The sequence below is a fragment of the Pempheris klunzingeri genome, chromosome 7, assembly GCF_042242105.1.
Source record: "Pempheris klunzingeri isolate RE-2024b chromosome 7, fPemKlu1.hap1, whole genome shotgun sequence".
Taxonomy (NCBI): Eukaryota; Metazoa; Chordata; class Actinopteri; order Acropomatiformes; family Pempheridae; genus Pempheris; species Pempheris klunzingeri.
In genome coordinates this window covers 18,608,858-18,629,151 of record NC_092018.1, presented here as the reverse complement: position 1 = coordinate 18,629,151, position 20,294 = coordinate 18,608,858, and the positions used below count along the sequence as shown (strand labels likewise).

The window sequence follows — 20,294 nt, the reverse complement described above, 5'->3', positions numbered from 1 at the left end:
TTATATTGAGCAACAGTGGCAGGAAGAACTCCCCTTTAACGGGAAGAAACCTCAAACAGACCCAGGCTCAATGTGGGCGGCTTCTGTAGGGGTTCGCGTTGGGTGGAGGTTGGACAGAGAGAGAGAGAGACAGAGAGAGAGAGAGAGAGAGAGAGAGAGAGAGAGACAGAGAGAGAGAGAGAGACAACACAAACAGCAACCAACGTACTAGCAGTGACTATAGCACTAACAATAGGAATTTGACTAAAAGATTAGCAGTATGATATTATTGAAAAACATGACGAGTGTCCGACGATCCACAGCAGTGATTCATGAAGCAGAGAACCACATCAGCAGGACCAGGATCCACAGGATCCACAGGAACCTGAGAGATGAGAAAGCACAGAAAGGCTCCGGGGAAGATAGCAAGTTAGAGGCAGACATTTGGCTGACATGAGACATAACGATGGAGAGGAAGAGGAGGAGAGAGAATAGAGGAGCTCAGTGCACCATAGGAGTCCCCCGGCAGTCTGAGCCTATAGCAGCATAACTAGGGGCTGGTCTAAGGCCTGAGCCAGCCCTTAAATATATGCTTTGTCAAAAAGGAAGGTTTTTAGTCTACTCTTAAATGTAGAGAGGGTGTCTGCCCCCCGAACCCAAACTGGAAGGAGGTTCCACAGGAGAGGAGCCTGATAGCTGAAAGCTCTGCCTCCTGAACTATTTTTGGAGACTTTGGGAACCACCAGTAGGCCTGCATTCTGGGAGCGCAGTGCTCTAGTGGGGTAGTACGGTACTATAAGCTCTTTAAGATATGATGGGGCCTGACCCTTAAGAGCCTTGTAGGTGAGGAGAAGGATTTTAAACTCTATTCTAGATTTTACTGGAAGCCAGTGAATAGAAGCCAGTACAGGAGAAATGTGGTCTCTTCTTTTAGTTCTCGTCAGAACACGAGCAGCAGCGTTCTGGACCAGCTGGAGAGTCTTTAACGACTTATTGGGGCAGCCTGATAATAAGGAGTTACAATAGTCCAACCTAGAAGTGACAGATGCATGGACCAATTTTTCTGCATCATCAGTGGATATGATGGGCCTGATTTTGGCAATATTACGTAGATGGAAAAAGGCAGTTCTAGAAATCTGTTTAATGTGGGAGTTAAAGGACAAATCCTGATCAAATAAGACTCCCAGATTCCTCACAGTGGAGCTGGAGGCCAGAGTAATGCCATCCAGAGCAGTTATGGTAGTAGAAAAGCTGTCTCTGAGGTGTCTGGGGCCAAGGTTATGTAACGGCTTTGTTGACTGACAGATGCCAATCTGTCAATTAAAATTTGAAAGTTTGCCCTTGGATGACTGTAAATTATATTGTTCAAGTTGACTGCACAGCTGCACACATCGTTAAGCACTGGAATTTCCTTTCCATTATGCATTACCAGACCAGAGAGAATAATGAATGCAGTCAGATCTCCTGTGCACAGTGGGGCATGTCATGTCACACACTGACCGGTAATGGCTGTTTTAAGAAAGCCATCTTTACCAAAGTCAGTACAAGGTCTACATGTATTGTTTTACATATCTTTTCATCTTTGTCTTTGATCGATGGTATACAGCTAAACAGTCTCTGCTGGTGCTGTCTTCAGCTTGAATAGAATCACTGGAGGAAAGATTACTCTGTGTCCTAAATTAAAGCACGCCCAGATTAAGTGCCTCGATTCAGCCTGTAATCTAAATACTGTTCATTTCTAATTTAATTATACTTAAATAAACGATCTGAGTGTAGTGATAGGACTGATGGAGCCAGGAAAATGCTAAGTAGCAGTTGTCATGTAAGAACTCTAATAATTAAAAACAATATTCCAGTGGTTCGTTGGTCAACCAAAATGTGTGAGGTGAGTGACTGCAGTGTACAATAGTGACATTTAACAATAAAGTGAAGGCACACAAGACATGTGCCAGATGATCATCTATACATTGCTATAATAGAGCCCAGACTGGATTTAGGTCCGTAGTCTTTTTGAATTTAAAGGTAACTGAGATAAAATTTTACTGCCAAAGTCTCCACACTTAAAGATAAATCATTCATGGTTTGTTTATGGCCAACGAACAATGTTTCTCCAGAAATTATTCTGCCTATCAAATGAAATAAAATGAGATGTAATTTTTAAACATCCCCATTAGCTTCATCAGCTTTTCCCCCAAGCTAGACTTCCCCTAAGCCCACCCCTATAATGATGCAACCATGTAAGAAAAATGTTATGTATATTGCCAGCAGAATTTATCTAGTGTTAATTCCTCTGCATCAGATTATCTGATCGTACGACACATGATTAGGCGTAGTAGGATTATATGTAATGATTTCATATTCAATGGCAATTTAGTAATTTCAGATAACATTTAATAAACCACCATGGACTAGAATGATTATTAGAAAATAATTTATTGTAAAAAATATATATTTCATATATAAAAGAAGTTGTACAGAAATTGTGCTACATGTCATTTCAATCATCTGGACTCAGGAAGCTTATGTTTGCAATTTATAGTAAAATACGCAGTTACTCAGAAAGAATATTTATAGATACACTTTTTTACATACTTTTACATACATAATGTATCATTGTATCTCTCTTTCTCTCTCTCTCTCTCTCTCTCTGCAGAAATGTAGAATTAAGAATTAAACTTGATCAACAGTTTGATTATTGCGTCTGATTTCTTCCTCTTCAGTGCCCTGTTGTTCTACCACAGGTGCACTGTCTTCGACATTCGTCCCATTATTTTCACTCTCTGATCTCTCACTTGTTACCCTCCCTTCTTCCATTTTTTCGAGCTGCAGCCTCAGTTGCTCTTTCTCATTTAGTATCGCTTCTTCTTCTATGGCTCTCTCCTGCTCCTCCCCCTCTTTCCTCTCTTTCTCAACCTTCTCCAGTTTCTCCTGCTTCTTCAGCTTCCAGAAGAAACCCAGGTTTTTCTCGGGGTAGGTGACTTTGGCCAGTGGCAGCTTGAAAATCCTACTGGTGCCCGTGGTTAAGAGGAGGAAAGTGAGGGCAGAGAGACAGAAAGGCCAAGTGCAGGCTGGCAGACCAAACTGTAAATGAAAAACATATCACATTGCAGTTAGTTACCTCTGTCAGTTGTGGCCTTGAATATAAGTAGGTCTGTGAGGAAAATGTGTCATTACCGCGGACATGATATTGGCAATGGCTGAGCCGAGGTATGCACAGAAAAAAGCTGCAGAGGAGGGGGAGAGAGAGATAGTGAGATAGTGTGATGACGTTCACGTGCATGCTGTGATCATAGATTACAAATACTTGGTTGCTCTCTGCCAGTGCTGCACATGTATCATGTTATGTAATCATCCTGTCTGAAATAGCTATATTTTTTAGATAGTGTCTTTATTTTTCTGGGTGTCTGCTTACCACATGTGATGGCGAGCAGGTGCACCTGCCATGTGAGAGCGTAAAACATTCCTCCAATGGCAATGCAGGCTAACACACAGTTGTATCCCCAGAGGCCAAAGTAAATGTCTCCAAACGGAGCCGACAGAGCCAAACCTGCAAAATGTGAAATCGCAGCCATGAAGAAGTGCCACATTTGGATTCTTTTTTTGGTTATTTTGTACATTAAACAGATGTTTTTTTTGGTCATCTTGGGCTGAACATAATGATTATGGCTTGAATTCATTGTCTAAACATGTTTACTTTAGTCGTTTGCCCCTCCTTTACTGGCTGCCTGCCAAGGTATTGTCTTGTCCTCTCACCTGACACCATTCCAACGGCAGATCCCAGGACGGCATGAACGCAGGTGATAGGGGAGGAGATGAAGAGTGAGATGATGAAGATTCCTCCTGTCCAAGGGTTATCACAGCCGTAGACTTGGCCAATTCCCACAGGCACTGACATGAATAGCTAAGGAGGTACAGACAAAAAAGGTTGTGATTGTAATTGATTTACATTGATTGACATCTCTGCTGCTCTCTTGTTGGTTTTGACAGACTCGTACAGCTTGTACATACCGGTAGGTAACGACGTAGCTAACCTCAGCCAGAGTAACTGAAAATACCCAGATGAGTGTTAACTGATTGTGATTAAACATTGCACCTAAAAATGATTTTGTCCATTAGTTTGTAAGTTATTCACAAGTGTTGGACCTGCTACGGGACTCAGTTACATATTATCAAGCCTGTAGAGAGTATGTACCAAGACTGGCCTCTCACTGACCTTGGCTACATCGATTTCAGCCCAGGTGATGTTGGGCAGCTCTGAGCGGGGCTGGATGAGGACTTGAGGGAAGTGGTGGTTGTAGTGGCCAGTGGCGACCATGTGGAGACACACCAGGATGTTGAAGGGCAGGGTGAACACCGGCAGATCCCAGCGACTATTAATGGATGCCAGGGCACTGGACACAATTGGGCTGAGAGACAGGGATGCAACATCACCAGCATTAGATTTAATCCATGTTTAACTCACACAATCATTCATTAAGTATATTGATTAAAACGTGTGCATATTGTTATTGTTCATTCATCTATCACCTACATTAATTATTGGTTTAATTTATGGCTGACTATATCAGCAGTGATTCCCTAAGATCAGGTTACTGAAACCTGCATCTAGAGCCACAAAGTTTATTTGAATGGAAATGCTGAGCTGAGGCCTGTTAGCCCCAAAAGTCATGACCTTTTTTTTTGGACATATTATTGTTATACTGTCGTAGTTTGGTTGATTTATGTCTGTCTCATGTCTGTCTTTCATTTCTTATGATATGAATCTGCTGTATAATTTTACCCCACATCTCTCTGGTTGCTTACCACATCATGGACATGAAGACGTTGGGGAGCAGGAGCCACCAGTACCAGTCTCCTGCGTTGGAGAACACAGCCATCAGCAGACCCACCAGGATGCCATTGTAACCATACAGCCCCGCAGCTATCGCACCCCTGAACAAAAGTTATTTGAATGAATGAATATTTCCCTGTTGCACAACTCACAGTGTAAAATCATCCTACATAACCAGTTCGCCTTCTACTGCCAAAACAAAATGACAAGTTCACTTTTGTCTAAAAATAATTGTGTGTTCAAACCTGCTCTGTTGCAGGATGAGGGCAGAAATGGTGGCAAAGAGTGTGCCCACGAAGCCGTTGAGAGCCCACCAGTAGTTCTGCAGGATGAGGCCAGCAAAAATGATGAGGCCACTCAGAGGGTTGTTGACGAACATCACCTGAGCGGCTCCACGCAAAACCCAGTCCAGCAACTGCAGCAGGAAAAACTGTTCTGCAGGATGGACAGAGAGAACAGACAGAAAGTGTTGACAATATATCAAATCAAATATGGACAACAAGTGGTCATAGGTTATTCTACTGAAATAAAATAACATCACATTTATTTATCTGATGCATTTCTCCCAAACGACAAACGATTAGTGCATTCAAGTATTTGGATACGACCCAAACAAGGATCGTGCACGTACATCAGCTTCAAGAAATATTCTCAAGTGCAGGATAAGCACCATATTTACAGGGAGCATGTTAGACACTGCTGTCAAACATTTTCAAGTTTCTACTATGTCATTTCCTGTTTCAAATGACATAGATGTCATACCGCACATGTCTGCCTCGTGCCTCTCTCCCATAATAACTGAAAGCAGTGTGGAACAATAGAATATTTACTGCTCAGGGATACAGTGAGTTATAATTACATATTTTAAAATATACCACATCTGTAATATTTTTAGAATGTAAACAGTCAGTGTTGACTTACTTTCCATCCATTTTGCAAACACCGGCATGTCTCCAGCGAAGTAGGAGACCCCCTTGAGGAAGCAGGCCCTGGCTCGCTGCCTTGTTGTGGGTCCTGGCTGCATGGGGTCTTTCTCCTTCCTGTCCTCCTGGGAGGTGTCATGCCCTGATGGCAGGTCAGGATGCGCCATTAGTGGCTGGAGCTCCTACGGCCACCACGGTTAGAAGTCAATTAGAGAATTTCAATTACAAATTTAAACACACACAGCCTCTAACTTATATTGCATGTGTAGACACTGACTTACAATCAAGGTGGTGGCAGGAGAGGGGGTGAACGGCACAGCAGGAGTGGAACTGTTGATATTCTTCTGAATATCCTGAGAGGAGAGAAGAAAAGACATTTATTCAAGCTGTTGCATTATCTAGGTCTTTGTCGTCTTAGATTCTCTTTTTCTCAGCTTTTTAGATTTTCTATTACATTTCTTTTTCTTTTTACATTTTGTATTAGCGTTTCTGGAAGGAACTGCTTCACTTTAATTTTTGTTCATTCGACAATAAAGAAGAGACTTAAATCACTGCTTATTATGAGTAATACAAAATATACACATTTGTGTGAAATATTTCAAAATTAAAGAATATGAATGGTCCATTCTAAACTGTGTATTTATTGCATGTTTTACTGCATTTTCAATTTAGATCAAATGTGAAATTATTAATAATTTATAATAAAGAAATGTGGCTCTATTTCAGAGCACATGCCAAAACCAACTGGCAGTCTCTTCATTAATCATTAGTTATGCATCACTTCATTAAACTTTATTACATAGCATATCAATGATTTGACTATCTTGTGATTTTAACTAATCATTCATCAAATTTAACGCTCTCAGATAAATTAATAATATTCCCAACCAAACTGTATCACCATGTGTTTGCAACAATATTATTGGCCAGCTTGTGGAATATGCAGACTGCTATTATCCCAGTACTCGTTGTATTTTACACACTTTTGTGTTTCTGCACCTGCACACATACATGTGAGAGAGCAGCACATGTTCAGTCTTTTCCCATCTCTTGATTAGGCTCCAGGTTTTCCATGGAGCGATGATAAAAATATAAATAGATGATTTTCTATCCTTTTCTTCACTGTCACAAACATTAACCACCATTCTCTTATTGTACCTGTAATCTAAAACTTTGTATTTTTGGCTTTGGCTCATGGTAATTCAGGTAATTAATCTTCTAAGTAAACAGCTTGCTGTGTTAGAATAGACTCCTTCAGAGTGCTCATCATGAAAATAATGTGTATGTGCCTTGATGTCAGAGAACAAGGAACAGATACTGTTACCATTTCTCACCTTGAGCTGGATAGATAACAAAGCGTATGTGTGTGTGTGTGTAGTGCCAATTAGAAGTAGTTTATTAGTAATTTTGGGAGACTTTGTTTTAGAATTATTTGACAGTCGAGCAGCTCCCACACGAGGTCTAAGTTTTGTTTTTTACACAGCTTAACATAGATGGGAATCCTCTGTTAGACAGAGACTGCACCCATGTGTACAAAATAAAAGAAACTTGTATTTACACATTCATCGATTTAAACTTAAAGTAGTCTACATTATACCTAGAATCTTCTTGAAATATTAGTGAATTCAATCAAACAGGAACACATTCATTACAGTTTAGTTACCTTTTACTGTCCGGCTGGACTTCAGGGGCTTTAACAGACAGTTACAAGTGCTCCTACCTTTGTGCTGTGTGATCCAGGCATATGTCCCAGAATAGGCACAGGCTGCAAGGGTTGCCAGCTTCTGAGCTGTACTACACAGACTTCCACTGAAGGCTTTTATAGCACGAGACCACAGAGAAAAACCCCTCCTCTTCTTCTTTTTAGAGAATGTTTTCTGCTCATTCTCTAAAAGAATCACTGGCACTCCGCAGCGATAACCTTTGCCACACCCAAGTCTCTCTAGACACACAGTTTCTGTCTTTCTCCTACACTGACAAACACAAACTATTTGATGATGTGGTTTTGAAGTCAGAGGTTTCTGTAGCTGCAGGTGTTTGTCATGGAATGTGAAATGCTGCAGACATGTCATCAATCTGACACAGAAGAGTATAATGGCTAAAACATGGGGATATAAAATGAAAATGTGATACAACTGGTTGACAGGTGTGAAACAGTGATGAAGTGAACGTGTGACAAACAGAATTTAGACACGTATGTATGTAACAATATACATTGTGATGGATAAATATGTGTCCGAATGAAGTCTCCAAAAATGACCTACCCCTTCCTATCCAAGGGTTGGGACAACTTTTAAATTCTTTTAGTTGTAACCATTGAAAATCTAAAGTCATCCCCGGAAATAAAGCTTTTCACACAGGTTGCATGAATTAGCAGATTTCAACGTGCTAAACTCTCATTGCTGGCGTATTTCCTCATGGGAAACATGTTGGCTTACTGCCTTCGTATGGGATTACATTCCTTGCTGCTCATATTTACAATATAGCCATTTCCAATTCCATATCTGTGTTTGATAATGAGATTATTAAATTAATTTCCAATTCTTCTCTGACAAAAATCCCTAGGTTAACCTTACCGAAACATGAAATGGCTCTGTTACATGGCAAAGACCAGAGGGTTATCGGAAATTTAGAGATACTAGTAGTAACATGATAAACTTGGGCCACGGCAAGCAATACTTTTGTGTTTGGCAGTTTTGTAAAATAGACAGAATTTCTCTTCAACAGTATACCTATAACCCTGAAATATTAGCTAATTCAATCAAATATGCACACAGAGATTAAAGTTTAATCACTTTTAACTGTCCAGCTGGACTTCAGGGGCTTTAACAGACAGTTTCAAGTGCTCCCACATTAATGCTGTGTGTATCAGGCATGTATCCCAGAATAGGCACAGGCTGCAAGGGTTGCCAGGCTTCTCTCAAACTGTACCGTAGACAACTTCCACTGAAGGCTGAAAAACAGACCACAGAGGCAACCCCTCTTTCTTTTTCTCCGATCAGTCTCTGAAAAAACAACTGACACTCTGCAGTAATAACCAGAAATCCAGTTTTCTCTAGTTGCGGATGCTTGTTGTGGAATATAAAATCCTGCAGAGCCATATGTACCAACTCAAGAATCTGAGTTGAGAGGTCAGAATTAAGTTGTAAAGTGCAGGTGATATCCATGTGGTGCAAGTAAAGTGACATAGTGATGAGCTCAAGAATTTAACAGAGTTAGCTTAAAGAGTAGTCTAGCTTAAATTCCACCAACCAGTCAGCAGAACAGATGAAGCCTTTTGAATAAATTGTCCTCAGAGTCACCGGGGCCAATTAGGGACCCTAAAATAATCATCAGTTTTGAATGGAGTTGAGGTGAATGTGAGCTTGATGTGGATTGGTGGGGCTGTTGCAGATGTAGGAGCAATATGAAGTTGTTCAGGGGGTGCATGAGGAAGAGGGATGTGAGTTTGAGTGGATGTGCCTGCAATGTGACCTCTGCGTGAGTACCATGGAATCGCCTGAATCAGACAGATTGATCTGTAGTTTGGAATTCATGGTGAGTTATATGATGATGTAATCTAATGGCGTTAGGTTCTCAACAACAGGCATTTCTTTGTTCTTTTGATGACAGACTGCGAAACGCGGTCTTTCATCAAGAGAACTAACATGGCTGGATGGGGGGGGCAGATTTGACAGTGGTGTAATTGAAGTGTGGCCCTGCAAGTTGGCTAGTTAACTTTATTTAGTGTGTTTAAAACTAGCAACTCACAATACACCATAAATGGCAGCACTACAGTAGCATTAACACAACTAAACTATCTAAGGTTTATATGTAGTTGTGCTTTTAGGTTATGCTTAAGACAAATGTAAGTCAAAATGGTACTCACTGAATAAATTAAGATGTCTGAGCAGCCTCTTTCACAGTAGATATTTTAATTTGTTAGTAGACAAAGCACAGCATAAGGTATTAGACCTTTGATAAAGTGGTTTTCTGATTATTCATATTTAAATTGATAAGATAAAGCAAGACAAAATCAAGAAAATAAATACACATAATTCGGACATAGGCTGCTTTAAAGATACTCAGACTTTCACTGAGACTATTTGCAGTAACAGCGACATAATGAAATACAGTCGTGTCATATGGCTAATGATATAATGACTGGAAACATTCACTCAAACATGAAGACAACATTCTGTGATCGTGTAACAGGTCATTTACACTGTACTTCCTGTTGTGTCTGACATCTCCAGTGTAAGTCAGTCACCTCACCGTATGCTTACAAAAGCAGTGAGGCAGTGCGAACCGTGCACAAAATGTACTGTATGTCAAGAATGACGTGTGCACATCAGAAACCCGCTCATCGTTTCAACAGTCGGAGGCCGGTGCAATTAGCCTCATTAGCCATCATTAATGTCATTTTTCACACCTGTGCTTTTCCCCCTCTGCCCTGAAAAAGTCTCATCTGGAGAAGAACAAGTGAAAGTGGACTGGAATATATACCGATGAACTAATGAGGGATGAGCTGCAGGTGAGGAGATGGGCGGCGAAAACCAGCTGAGGGGAATGATATTATTTCAATCAATCAATCAATCAATCTTTATTTATATAGCGCCAATTCACAACAGTGTTATCTCAAGACGCTTTACATGAAGAGCAGGTCTAGACCAAACTCTTTAATTAGAGAGAGACCCAACGATTCAGGAATTCAAAATTAAGGATTCAAGAATTCCCACATGAGCAGCATCAGATATCATATTGAGCAAGAGTGGCAGGAAGAACTCCCCTTTAACGGGAAGAAACCTCGAACAGACCCAGGCTCAATGTGGGCGGCTTCTGTAGGGGTCCGCGTTGGGTGGAGGTTGGACAGAGAGAGAGAGAGAGAGAGAGAGAAAGAGAGAGAGAGAGAGAGAGAGAACACAAACAGCAACCAACGTACTAGCAGTGACTATAGCACTAGCAACAGGAATGTACAGATTAGCAGTATGATATATTATTATTTCCTATCAGGGAGGGAGTGGCAGGGTCTGAAACGACAGGAGAGATAGTGATATGGCAAGAAAGCAAAACCTGATAAAAGAAAGAGTTAGAAAAGTTAGTGGGGGGCTTGACATCATGTGGTTTTCCATGTAAAATGTGGTTGAGTGAAAAGCACAAGAAGAGTAGAAATATAAACTATGAAATGGAAACACTCAAGTAAAGTACAAGTAGCTCCAAATTTTAGTTCAGTACAGTACTTTTGTACAGGTCTAGTTATTCTCCACTACTGTGTCTCAGTTACTGTGGATGGCAGTGGGATTTGCAAATATTGTTTATCCCGTTGCACTAAATAATCATCATCACATGACATCCTAGTCACATTGTCTAAACAGCACACACACACACACACACACACACACACACAGATGGATAATGTGAGCACAGTGGGGTGTGTTTGTTCCTTCAGCATTTATTTAGTCGTTAAACACAATTACAGAGTATAGTTACAGAGCTGATGAGCAGCATTGATTGCTGCTGCAGACATCTAGTCATCGCTGAAGGAGGAAGAGGAGTAGCCTGAAAAAGAGGGTGAGGGCCAGAGAGAGATTTCTAACAATTATTTTAGACTCATTAAAAGAGGAATGAAGAATATGCAGGTGAAATCTGTGCAATGGAGCGCGAATCTTTCCAGGAAAGCAGCTTAAGCAGTTGCTTAAGAGTTGTAAGCAGATGGTTATGATTCTTCACATGACACACTTAGACTTTAACCTAAAAGAAAAAATGAAATAAAATAAAAATGAATTTAAAAAGCTTGGTTTTTTTCTGCTGTCTTTGGGTTAGGTCATTCTTTATTCAAATAAAATATATTATAGTTTCATTTGGCTTATAAAACACAAGCAATACAGCCAAATAAACTGTAAATGTGTAAGGCAGAGGGTCTGTTTTCAACTCTGGAAAGATATTACATGTTGTGTAATTGTGAAGTTGTTGGTTACACAGCTATATAATATTATATGTAAAAATATTACATATTTCAACTAAAAAATCCTAAAAATAGTTTGAGTAATCAAATATTGTGATTTTACATGTTTGTCCTAATTAGATATACCCAAAACGTGCTTGCCCTTTTTCTTTACCTGCAAACACGGAACAGTGCCGTATGGTGGCAAAATATTCAATTAAAGTAGATGCTCTCATATCTGATATCCACGCCACTTTAATTACTTTATGCAAATGAAACTCAGTGCTAATGGTCTTTCAGACAGCTCTTTTATTTTCTCAAAAGGTGTGGTGCAAATATCAAAACTTGACATAACAATCTAACAAATCTGCTTTTGAAGAGAAAATCTTAACGTTTATGTAACAGCTTGGCTCATCTATGGCTGTTGATGGTACCAACCCTTTTAAAGCTTCAATTTTCACTGATTACCTATCTTCCTGTACCTGCTTTGCCTGACGGACTGGATAATATTAACTGATTTACAGTGTGTGTCAAGCAACTGTGATGAAGTGCTTTGGCTCAAGTGTGTGCGATGACCATCAGGGGTCTCAGGAAGAATGGTTTCACAGGGACATCTAGTGGAAATATATGCAATTACACATGAACTGAGTCTTTGTTTCTATTCTCTCCCAGCTTCTTTACCACAGACTGAGGAAGCTTCTTGCAGATAAATGAGCAGTATGAAACTAATCAGACCGAGGCACATGCAGGATCAGATAGATCTGACAAGATTAGAAGAGGCAGCAGTTCAGTGTTTTCATGTAGCCAACCCGCTCTCTCGCACACCAGAAAAGACGGGACTGCAAAGTATGCCCCCATGCATGTGCTTGTTTCTGTGTGTGTGTGTGTGTGTGTGATGGGGTGGTTGGTGGTGAGGGGGCTCCAGCCTCTGCCAGAGTCTATGGAACCTGATACTTGATGACTCCCCATCAGAAGAATGTGAGTTTCCTTCACTTGGAGCATCTGGCCCGACGCCCGGCCACATCTCCATCTGTGTGTGTGTGTGTGCGTGTGTGTGTGTGTTTAAGTGTGTTACTTGTTACTATTTGCCCCTTTTTCAGAATGAGAGGCCTCTTTCAGTGAGACATTCTTTGTATGATGGTTGTCTGATTTGTTTTCCTAGTCTTCTGCTAATGTGCTGTCATTTTCATTTGCAACTCTCTGTCAAAAAAAAAAAGAAAGAGATCCCTCCAGGCATTGAGCACAACAGTCTAAATACCGACAGAAAAAAACAAAAAATAATCAGCATCTAATTGTCTAAAAGTGTTGTTACTTACCAACCCAGGTGTTAAAGTTTCCTGAGGTTGCTTGAGGCTTTTCATTGTCACAGGAAACTCCCTGGACAGAGGGTTGACGCACTGACAGTCACATTCACGCCTCCAGTGATTTTAACTTCTCTGTGATGTAGAAGTGTACTTTAGGGCGTCTCAGTACACGGTGACATCACTGCAGGATGGGACTACAGGTGAAACAGAGCACGCTTCTGACCACACCCGACAGCTGCTGGGTGTAGTCGGGTCAGAAGTGCAACAGACTTGGAAAAGTTAAAAACAGAGAGGGCAGTGGAGCACTACTCTTCAATCTGATAAGTTACTCTTTAACTTTATGTCCTGGGTGTGTTTGTGCGTGTGTCCTCACAACAACCTTTTCTTGGCACTCTGCAAATTCTCTGCATTTTTGCACTTTGCAAAATTAGATAGAAATTGCCAAAAATGGTCATAGTTGGGCTCCTTTTCCTTCCCAGGAGATTCAACATAAAACATGTCATGTAGTACTTTTTTTTAAAAAACACACTACCACTGGAGAGGATAAATGTCTGCTGCACCTTGTAACACCTCATTCTTGCTGTTTTTTGTAATTCACAAGAAATTTTTCAATAGAACAAACAATACCCAAAATCCCTTATCATTTGAACATAAACATTATTTATTTCTATTACCATAATACAGCATTTGAGATGACATTGAGATATATAAGAATACCAGTTAGTGACTCAGTCACCACCTACAGAGCTGCTCTACATGTTATTCTTGGATTACGGAGAAAACTTTAACCCTATAACAATGTCACAGACTATCTGTAGAACATTACTGCATCTGCCTCATTTGTTATTCTAACACTGACAAAAACTAATAATGCAGACCAGATGTTCTCTGTTATTTATTACACAACTCACAAGTTTCAAGAATGTGCCAACACATTTTGTTATTGCATGGAAATTAATGGAATTCAATAGACTACCTAGAATAGCAGTAAAACTAAATCTAACAATATAAAACAAGGCATGGTCTGTAAAATGGTTAACTCTTATGTAAGGTACATGTGACAAATGGGCTAACGCAGGGGTCACCAACATGGTGACCGTGGGCACCAGGTCGCCCCCAAAGGACCACGAGTCTCCCCCGCAGGCCTGTTCTAAAAATAGTCTCGCCAGTGAGCTGCGTCTAAAATTAAATTTTTTTCTGTTGCTATTCGTTTTAAATCACACTTTTAATCATTTATATAGATTTGAAAATGACAATAGAACTTTGCCGCTTGTGGAGAGTAAGCTAGCTAACGCAAGATGGGAAGCTGAATGCGGTTTCTAACCCAAAAAACATGGCAGAAAAAAGAAAGAAAACTCATCATTTTCACAGTGAATGGGAGGAAGAGTTCTTTTTTTACTACTGTGAAAGAAAACTGCGTGTGTCTCATTTGCGGGGCGACTGTGGCGACGACAAAGCGGCACAATGTGGAGAGACGCTTCACTTCGTGTCACAAAGCTAGCATGCTAACTAGCATGCTAACTACCCACCGGGAAGTGCGCGACGGGCAGAAAAAGCTCGGGAGCTAAAGGCAGCTTTGGGTAAGCAGCAGTCTTTTTTTCACAAGGCCGGCGAAAAAATATAAACAATTGCTGAGATTAATAGAAATTAAATGTGTAATATTGATATTATCTGTTTCCCACATTGTTAAGTCATTGTTGATAATTATTGTGAGAAATCACTAACGTGATCAGTGTCTTCATATAGATGAGTATCATTAATCATTAATAATAATAATAATAATATAACTAAAGGCAAACTGAGCAAATTTGTTATTTCAGAGGAGTGTGACAAACTGGTAGCCCTTCGTATGACTCAGTACCCATGAAGTAGCTCTCAGTTTCAAAAAGTTTGGTGACCCCTGGTCTTGTATTGTGGTCTTGTGGAAGTCGGCTGTTACAGAAACTAAGCATATGTTGGTCATTTTCTCAGGCACCGCACTTTAGTTACATAGTTTTGAGCTACTTTTACTTGAGTATTTCCATTTTGTGCTGCTTTACATTTCTATTCTATCACAATTCAGGGGGAAATATCAAATCTCCAATACATTTATTTAGTGTCCTTATTTACAAATTGTGTTTTTCAGATTCATATTAATGATACAAAATATAATCAACAGATAAATTACAATGCATTCTTATGAAAAAAGATAAGACTTTATTGGTCCCTGAGGTAAAATTCACAAGCAGTAGCATTAGCATTTAGCGGTAGTATCTATAGTAAAAAATAAGCTCCACTTTTACCAGCTGAAGCATCAATAAGTATATTAAATAATGTAACATACATTGCTCTGAAATGGGCCACGCATAATGAAAACCATTACTTTTTGTTTGTGTTTTTTTTGTCCTGTTCATTTTACCAAAGATAAAGGTACAGAGGTAAAGAATATTAAGGGAAAACACCCCTTTGGCACTGCCACTTGATATCATTAAGTGTCTCACTCTGAATGAAGTGCTGGATTCTGTTTCCCCTCTTTAACATTCAATAAACTGCACTTCCCAGAAACCCAAACACGATACAGCCTTTTATGTGTGCGTGTGCGTGTGTGCGTGTGTGTGTGTGCCTGACAGCAAGAGAGGCGAGAGAGAGCAGGTATGTGTGTAGACAAAGGCTCACTTGTTCACAGTGGTGCTTTATCCTCATTACACTCCTCATTTGTTTACACTGTTAACTCTCCCTCTTCCTCCATCCTTTACTGCCCCCCCCCCCCCCCCCCCCACACACACCTCTCTCTCTCTCTCTCTCTCTCTCTCTCTCTCTTTCTGATGACACATTCATTCAGTACGTGATCTGTAATCAGTGTTTCAGTGTTAACACTCTTGCCGCCCTTCACTCATGACATGAGTTGCAGTTCAAACATGTTACTGCAAATTGGTCCGTACGCTGTGTTGGCAGGACATGCAGGCTTACAAACATTTCACATCTGAATCAATAAGCCGAGGTGATAAGCAAGATGAGGAGAAGTCAAAACCGAGAAAAGATTTTTCTGGGTTTAGGAGGATTTTTTTTTGCATTTAAGAGGATGCTGAAGAGGGTGAGGGAGATTGGATGAAAGAAGGCACTGGTGATGATCGCGGCAAAGATGGAGGACGTACGTTTGATGGTGATGAGTTATATCAGAGGGCAAAATTAAGGGGTTAACTTTGGAGCAAACTCTTGGCTCACAGAGAGACAGGCCTGCAGAATTAAAATCAGACAGACAGAGAAAATGGGAGCAGACGAGAGAGATGAAGAGAGCGAAAGAGAGAGAGAAGGGAAGAAAGAGGGAGAGCAAAGGAGTGCAAAAGACAGAAAGTAATTGGTTCTATGATGGCTTCCAGCTGCATGGCACTCGGCCAAACCAACTCTTCATGACACACACACACACACAGGCACGCACACACACACACATGCACACACACTCACGCACACACACTCAGTTCAAGTCAGTAGTGCACCATAAACACAAGATCTTGGTAGTTTCTGACAATATATGTTAGCAACTGTGACATGCTCGGTTGCTCAATGTGAAAAATCCATTTTGTGATTGAAATAATGACCTGTTACTTCCAATAATTTCTTCCTTTTCTGGCAGCAGAAAATGTGTAACATAAATATAAATGCATGTTTGTCCACACTGGCTGCAGGATTCAGGAGCTAAACACTTTTTTTTGTTTTAACAGATGTACTTCAGGAGAGTAGCGCCCTTTGAGGCGTTTTACCAGGAGCCATTAGGGTGCTGATGACCACACGGACATGTCGGACATGTTACAAAGTAAATGATATATGATACAAATTTATTCAATAATTTCGCCCCTGCAGTAACAACAGGATCTCTGTTTAGCACAGAGATAGAAAATAGTGACCTATGATATGTGTCCTGATAACGTGAAGCTTAACAATTTTACTAAATCATTTTATAAAGATTCCCCTGCTAACAGTGAACTGAAACTCAGCTCGAGACGTCGACTCCTGGAGAGAAAGCTTCACTGACAACTGATTTAAGCGCAGATGTGAACGGCTTTGGTGATGATGAATGTTTGTATGTGAATGTTGGAGGCATAATGCGGCATCTGTTTATGAGATAGTAAATTAGCAAGTTTCCCTGTGAGGGAAGTGACAAAGTGTCACTCAAAACAAATTGCTCTCACACACACACACACACACACACACACATACTCTCACACACATACTCCCTCATAGAGTGCATACATAACCACAGAGTCATCACACAAGCTATCATAAACATTAAATAGTGGAAACATGATAAATAACTCGGGGACAAATTAGGGGTGTGTGGCAGGAGCCACAGATTAACACCCATGTTAACAATTTTACAATTCAAAAACACTGTCAACAAATAAATAGTCAAAATGAGTTATGATAATGGAAAGACACAGAATTACTTATGTGATATTTAAATCCACAGAAACTAAGCCCTGTTTTGTCAACAACAACAAAAAACACACATACAAACACAACCAAGTTATGACAGTGGTAAATTAACAGTCATACAGGCAGATAGATGAACTGCGAAATAAAAGACACTAATATTAAATCATTTCATATTGTACCCATTATGCCTCACAAGAATACATTTTGGCATTTCCAATCAAAGGGCTTTTTCTGTTACGTTTGTGAGCCTTTTCAAGATGTAAATTCACTGTCACAGATGTTCTTGCTAATGACTTCTAAAACTTGACAAACACACAAGAACCGAAGCCATTAAAAAGGACTTTCTTCCTTTTTTTGTGATGTAGCTGAGCTTGGCTGGAATATTTATCGGGACAGAGATAGGGAGGTGGATTTTTCGGCCACTTTAACAGCTCATTTTCAGCTCTAATGTGTATCTCTGAAGAGAATCGCTCTAATTGATATGCAGCTAACACTTTGTTTTACACTTTAGGTTAGTCATGGGCTGTTCAGTAATACTGTAACTCCTAAAACAAGGCCTCAGATGGCTAATCCGTGTCTTGACTCAGTAAAGCCGTCTGCTGTTTGACATTCTCACAGCTTCTTGCTCTCTCTCTCTCCCTCCAACCCCAGTTGCCTGGAGGCTTTATCCACTAAGTCAAAACATTGGCAGCCCCAATATTTTAATTCCTTTTTGAAAACTGATTTTCCCCTTTAAGGCTCATGCTCATCTGTTTTTTATGTGGTCGTGACCAGGAGAATAATGTTATTAGAGTCCAAGTAAAGACAAGAACACTGTTTGGATCAGATAGAACTGATGAGGGCTGGAAAGAGCAAGTAAACGTATCTGTGGCACGCAAAATTTCTCCCACTCCCTTTCCCTCTCTTGCATTGATGGACGTCCACTCCTCTTCTCTCAAACAGATGGTGGAGTCATTAGGATGGGGATCTTCAGAAACGAGAGAAGTAAAATTATCATCTCTGACATTTCAATACAGCCTTTAGTCCAAGCTTCCATCAGGGCTTCCAAATCCATTCAAGCTAATCTAGACCCCTCTTCACACAGCTTATCCTTCTCAAGGCTCTTCCTCTTTAAGCCTATTGGCTCACTGCTCGTCAAAATCATCTCAAACAATTTACAGTATGTAGAGAGCGCCCACACCATAAAGACACCGTCATGTAATGACATTAAAGCCTTCAGATACTGAGTGGAAGTGACTGTATCCATTTCTCATGGTGTTTATGCCCTCAGCAGGAGACGGGCCAAATCCCAGGCTATGGCAGGGTAAATTAACATTGCACAAGTTGACTGTGGTCTTCACTTTCGCAGCAATATGAGCAGCTATCAGAATCACACAAGAGAGTCTTATTATGCATGCTAGTAAATGACTAATCTTTAATGAGACCCACATTTAACCTTCTAATGGCTCTTTATTAGACTAACAAGCTATGCCCCAGTGTGTGTGTGTGTATGTGTGGAAAAGAGAAAATGTGTGTGTGCAGACTGTATGTGAGTGCAGCAGTGAAACACTAATTAAGCTGTCGGATGGTGCAGCAGATTAGGCGGGCCCCCTGCAGAGTCTTCGGCCCCGGTAGGCAAACAGGCCTCATCCCTCAGCCAGCCAACCCAAATACAGCTCAGCCTAGCACTACCCAGAGCTCAGCAATAACATTAGAGCTCACTACACCCAAATATCTTCATCCCAGTGAGGCCGGATCAGATGACCTGCCAGAGCCAACAGCCCAGACTGCTGGGTGACTCAGAGACGGCTGGGCAGAGATTTTAGTCTCAGCTGAAGGGGAGATCATAAGCCCTTTCTCACAGCAGTGTTTGTATCCATACATACAGAATGCTTAAATATGAATGCAGAAAAAAGAGAGGAGGAGATCGAATGTTTTTGCAGAGAGCAAAGCATTTGTTTCATGGTTTGAAAAACCACAGGATTATGAAGTTCTTGTATGATGTGTGTGTATGTGTGTGTTTAAAGATGTTGTTACTTCACCACAAAAGGAAGGAAACTCTAGCCTCGGCTTTGCACAAACAACAGTTGAAACTACTGTAAGAGGCATGATGGGGCAAGTGTTAAAATAACAAGCCTTTAGTTTAGTTACTTTTTACATATAACCATACACACAGACACAGACACATGCACACACATGCGCTGTCTCTTCCAAACTTCAAACCATTGCTCTGTGTGTATACGGCAATAAATCCAATACATCTGCTGTCAGTTTACATAAATTAATGAGCTAAGTTCTGTTCTTTTTCTTTGCTTGTAGTCCCGCTCAGCACTGAAATGTGCTGTGTATCTTTGAAGGGCCTGCGAGTCCTGCATCTACGGTGGCCACACATCCTGATCTAGGCTGAAACAGATTAATGAAGGAGGTTTCTGCACATTTCTCACTACATGGATAATACGTATTTTATGTGTCTCTGTTGGATTTGTGGGTTTTTCATTCAGGGTGGCCACAGATTCTGATCTGGGTTTTTTTCTCACATTAAGGACAGTATCAAATACAGCATCATGCCCAAAGGGAACACTGCACTGTTAGTCCACCTAACCTTATAGTGTGTGAACTGACGAACAAACCACAAAAGATCATTTTCACCTTTCAAGTGTTCACATTTTTAGTTCAGATTGCGACTTTTTTGCTTGAAAGTCCATCCCAGCGTGTGTGCGTGTACCTGTGTGTCTGTGTGTGACTGCTGCTCGTCCTGGAGGATGCGGGGCTGCTCTCCCAGGCTCTTAAAATGGCCGCCTGGAGGCATAGAGGAATAGGGCTCCTTTTATTAATGCTACACCTTTGATTAATCTGAGCAAATCTGTTCCCCATCCAATGGCTGACAGCTCTGGGGCCGAAGCAGGGACCCCAGTACACACACACATGCACACACACACACA

The 20,294-nt window shown here is 40.7% G+C and overlaps 1 protein-coding gene across 1 annotated transcript; it reads right to left on the bottom strand.

The window, feature by feature from the left end:
- Positions 1-2,459: 2,459 nt before the first annotated feature.
- Positions 2,460-6,082, bottom strand: slc14a2 (solute carrier family 14 member 2). Its single transcript, XM_070834215.1, has 9 exons — positions 6,015-6,082; positions 5,732-5,915; positions 5,056-5,245; positions 4,783-4,911; positions 4,193-4,385; positions 3,733-3,880; positions 3,392-3,526; positions 3,154-3,203; positions 2,460-3,060 (listed from the first exon to the last, which is right to left on the bottom strand). The coding sequence occupies exons 2-9, from the start codon at positions 5,898-5,900 to the stop codon at positions 2,650-2,652; spliced, it is 1,425 nt and encodes a 474-aa protein (XP_070690316.1). The 5' UTR covers positions 5,901-5,915; positions 6,015-6,082; the 3' UTR covers positions 2,460-2,649.
- Positions 6,083-20,294: the final 14,212 nt, after the last annotated feature.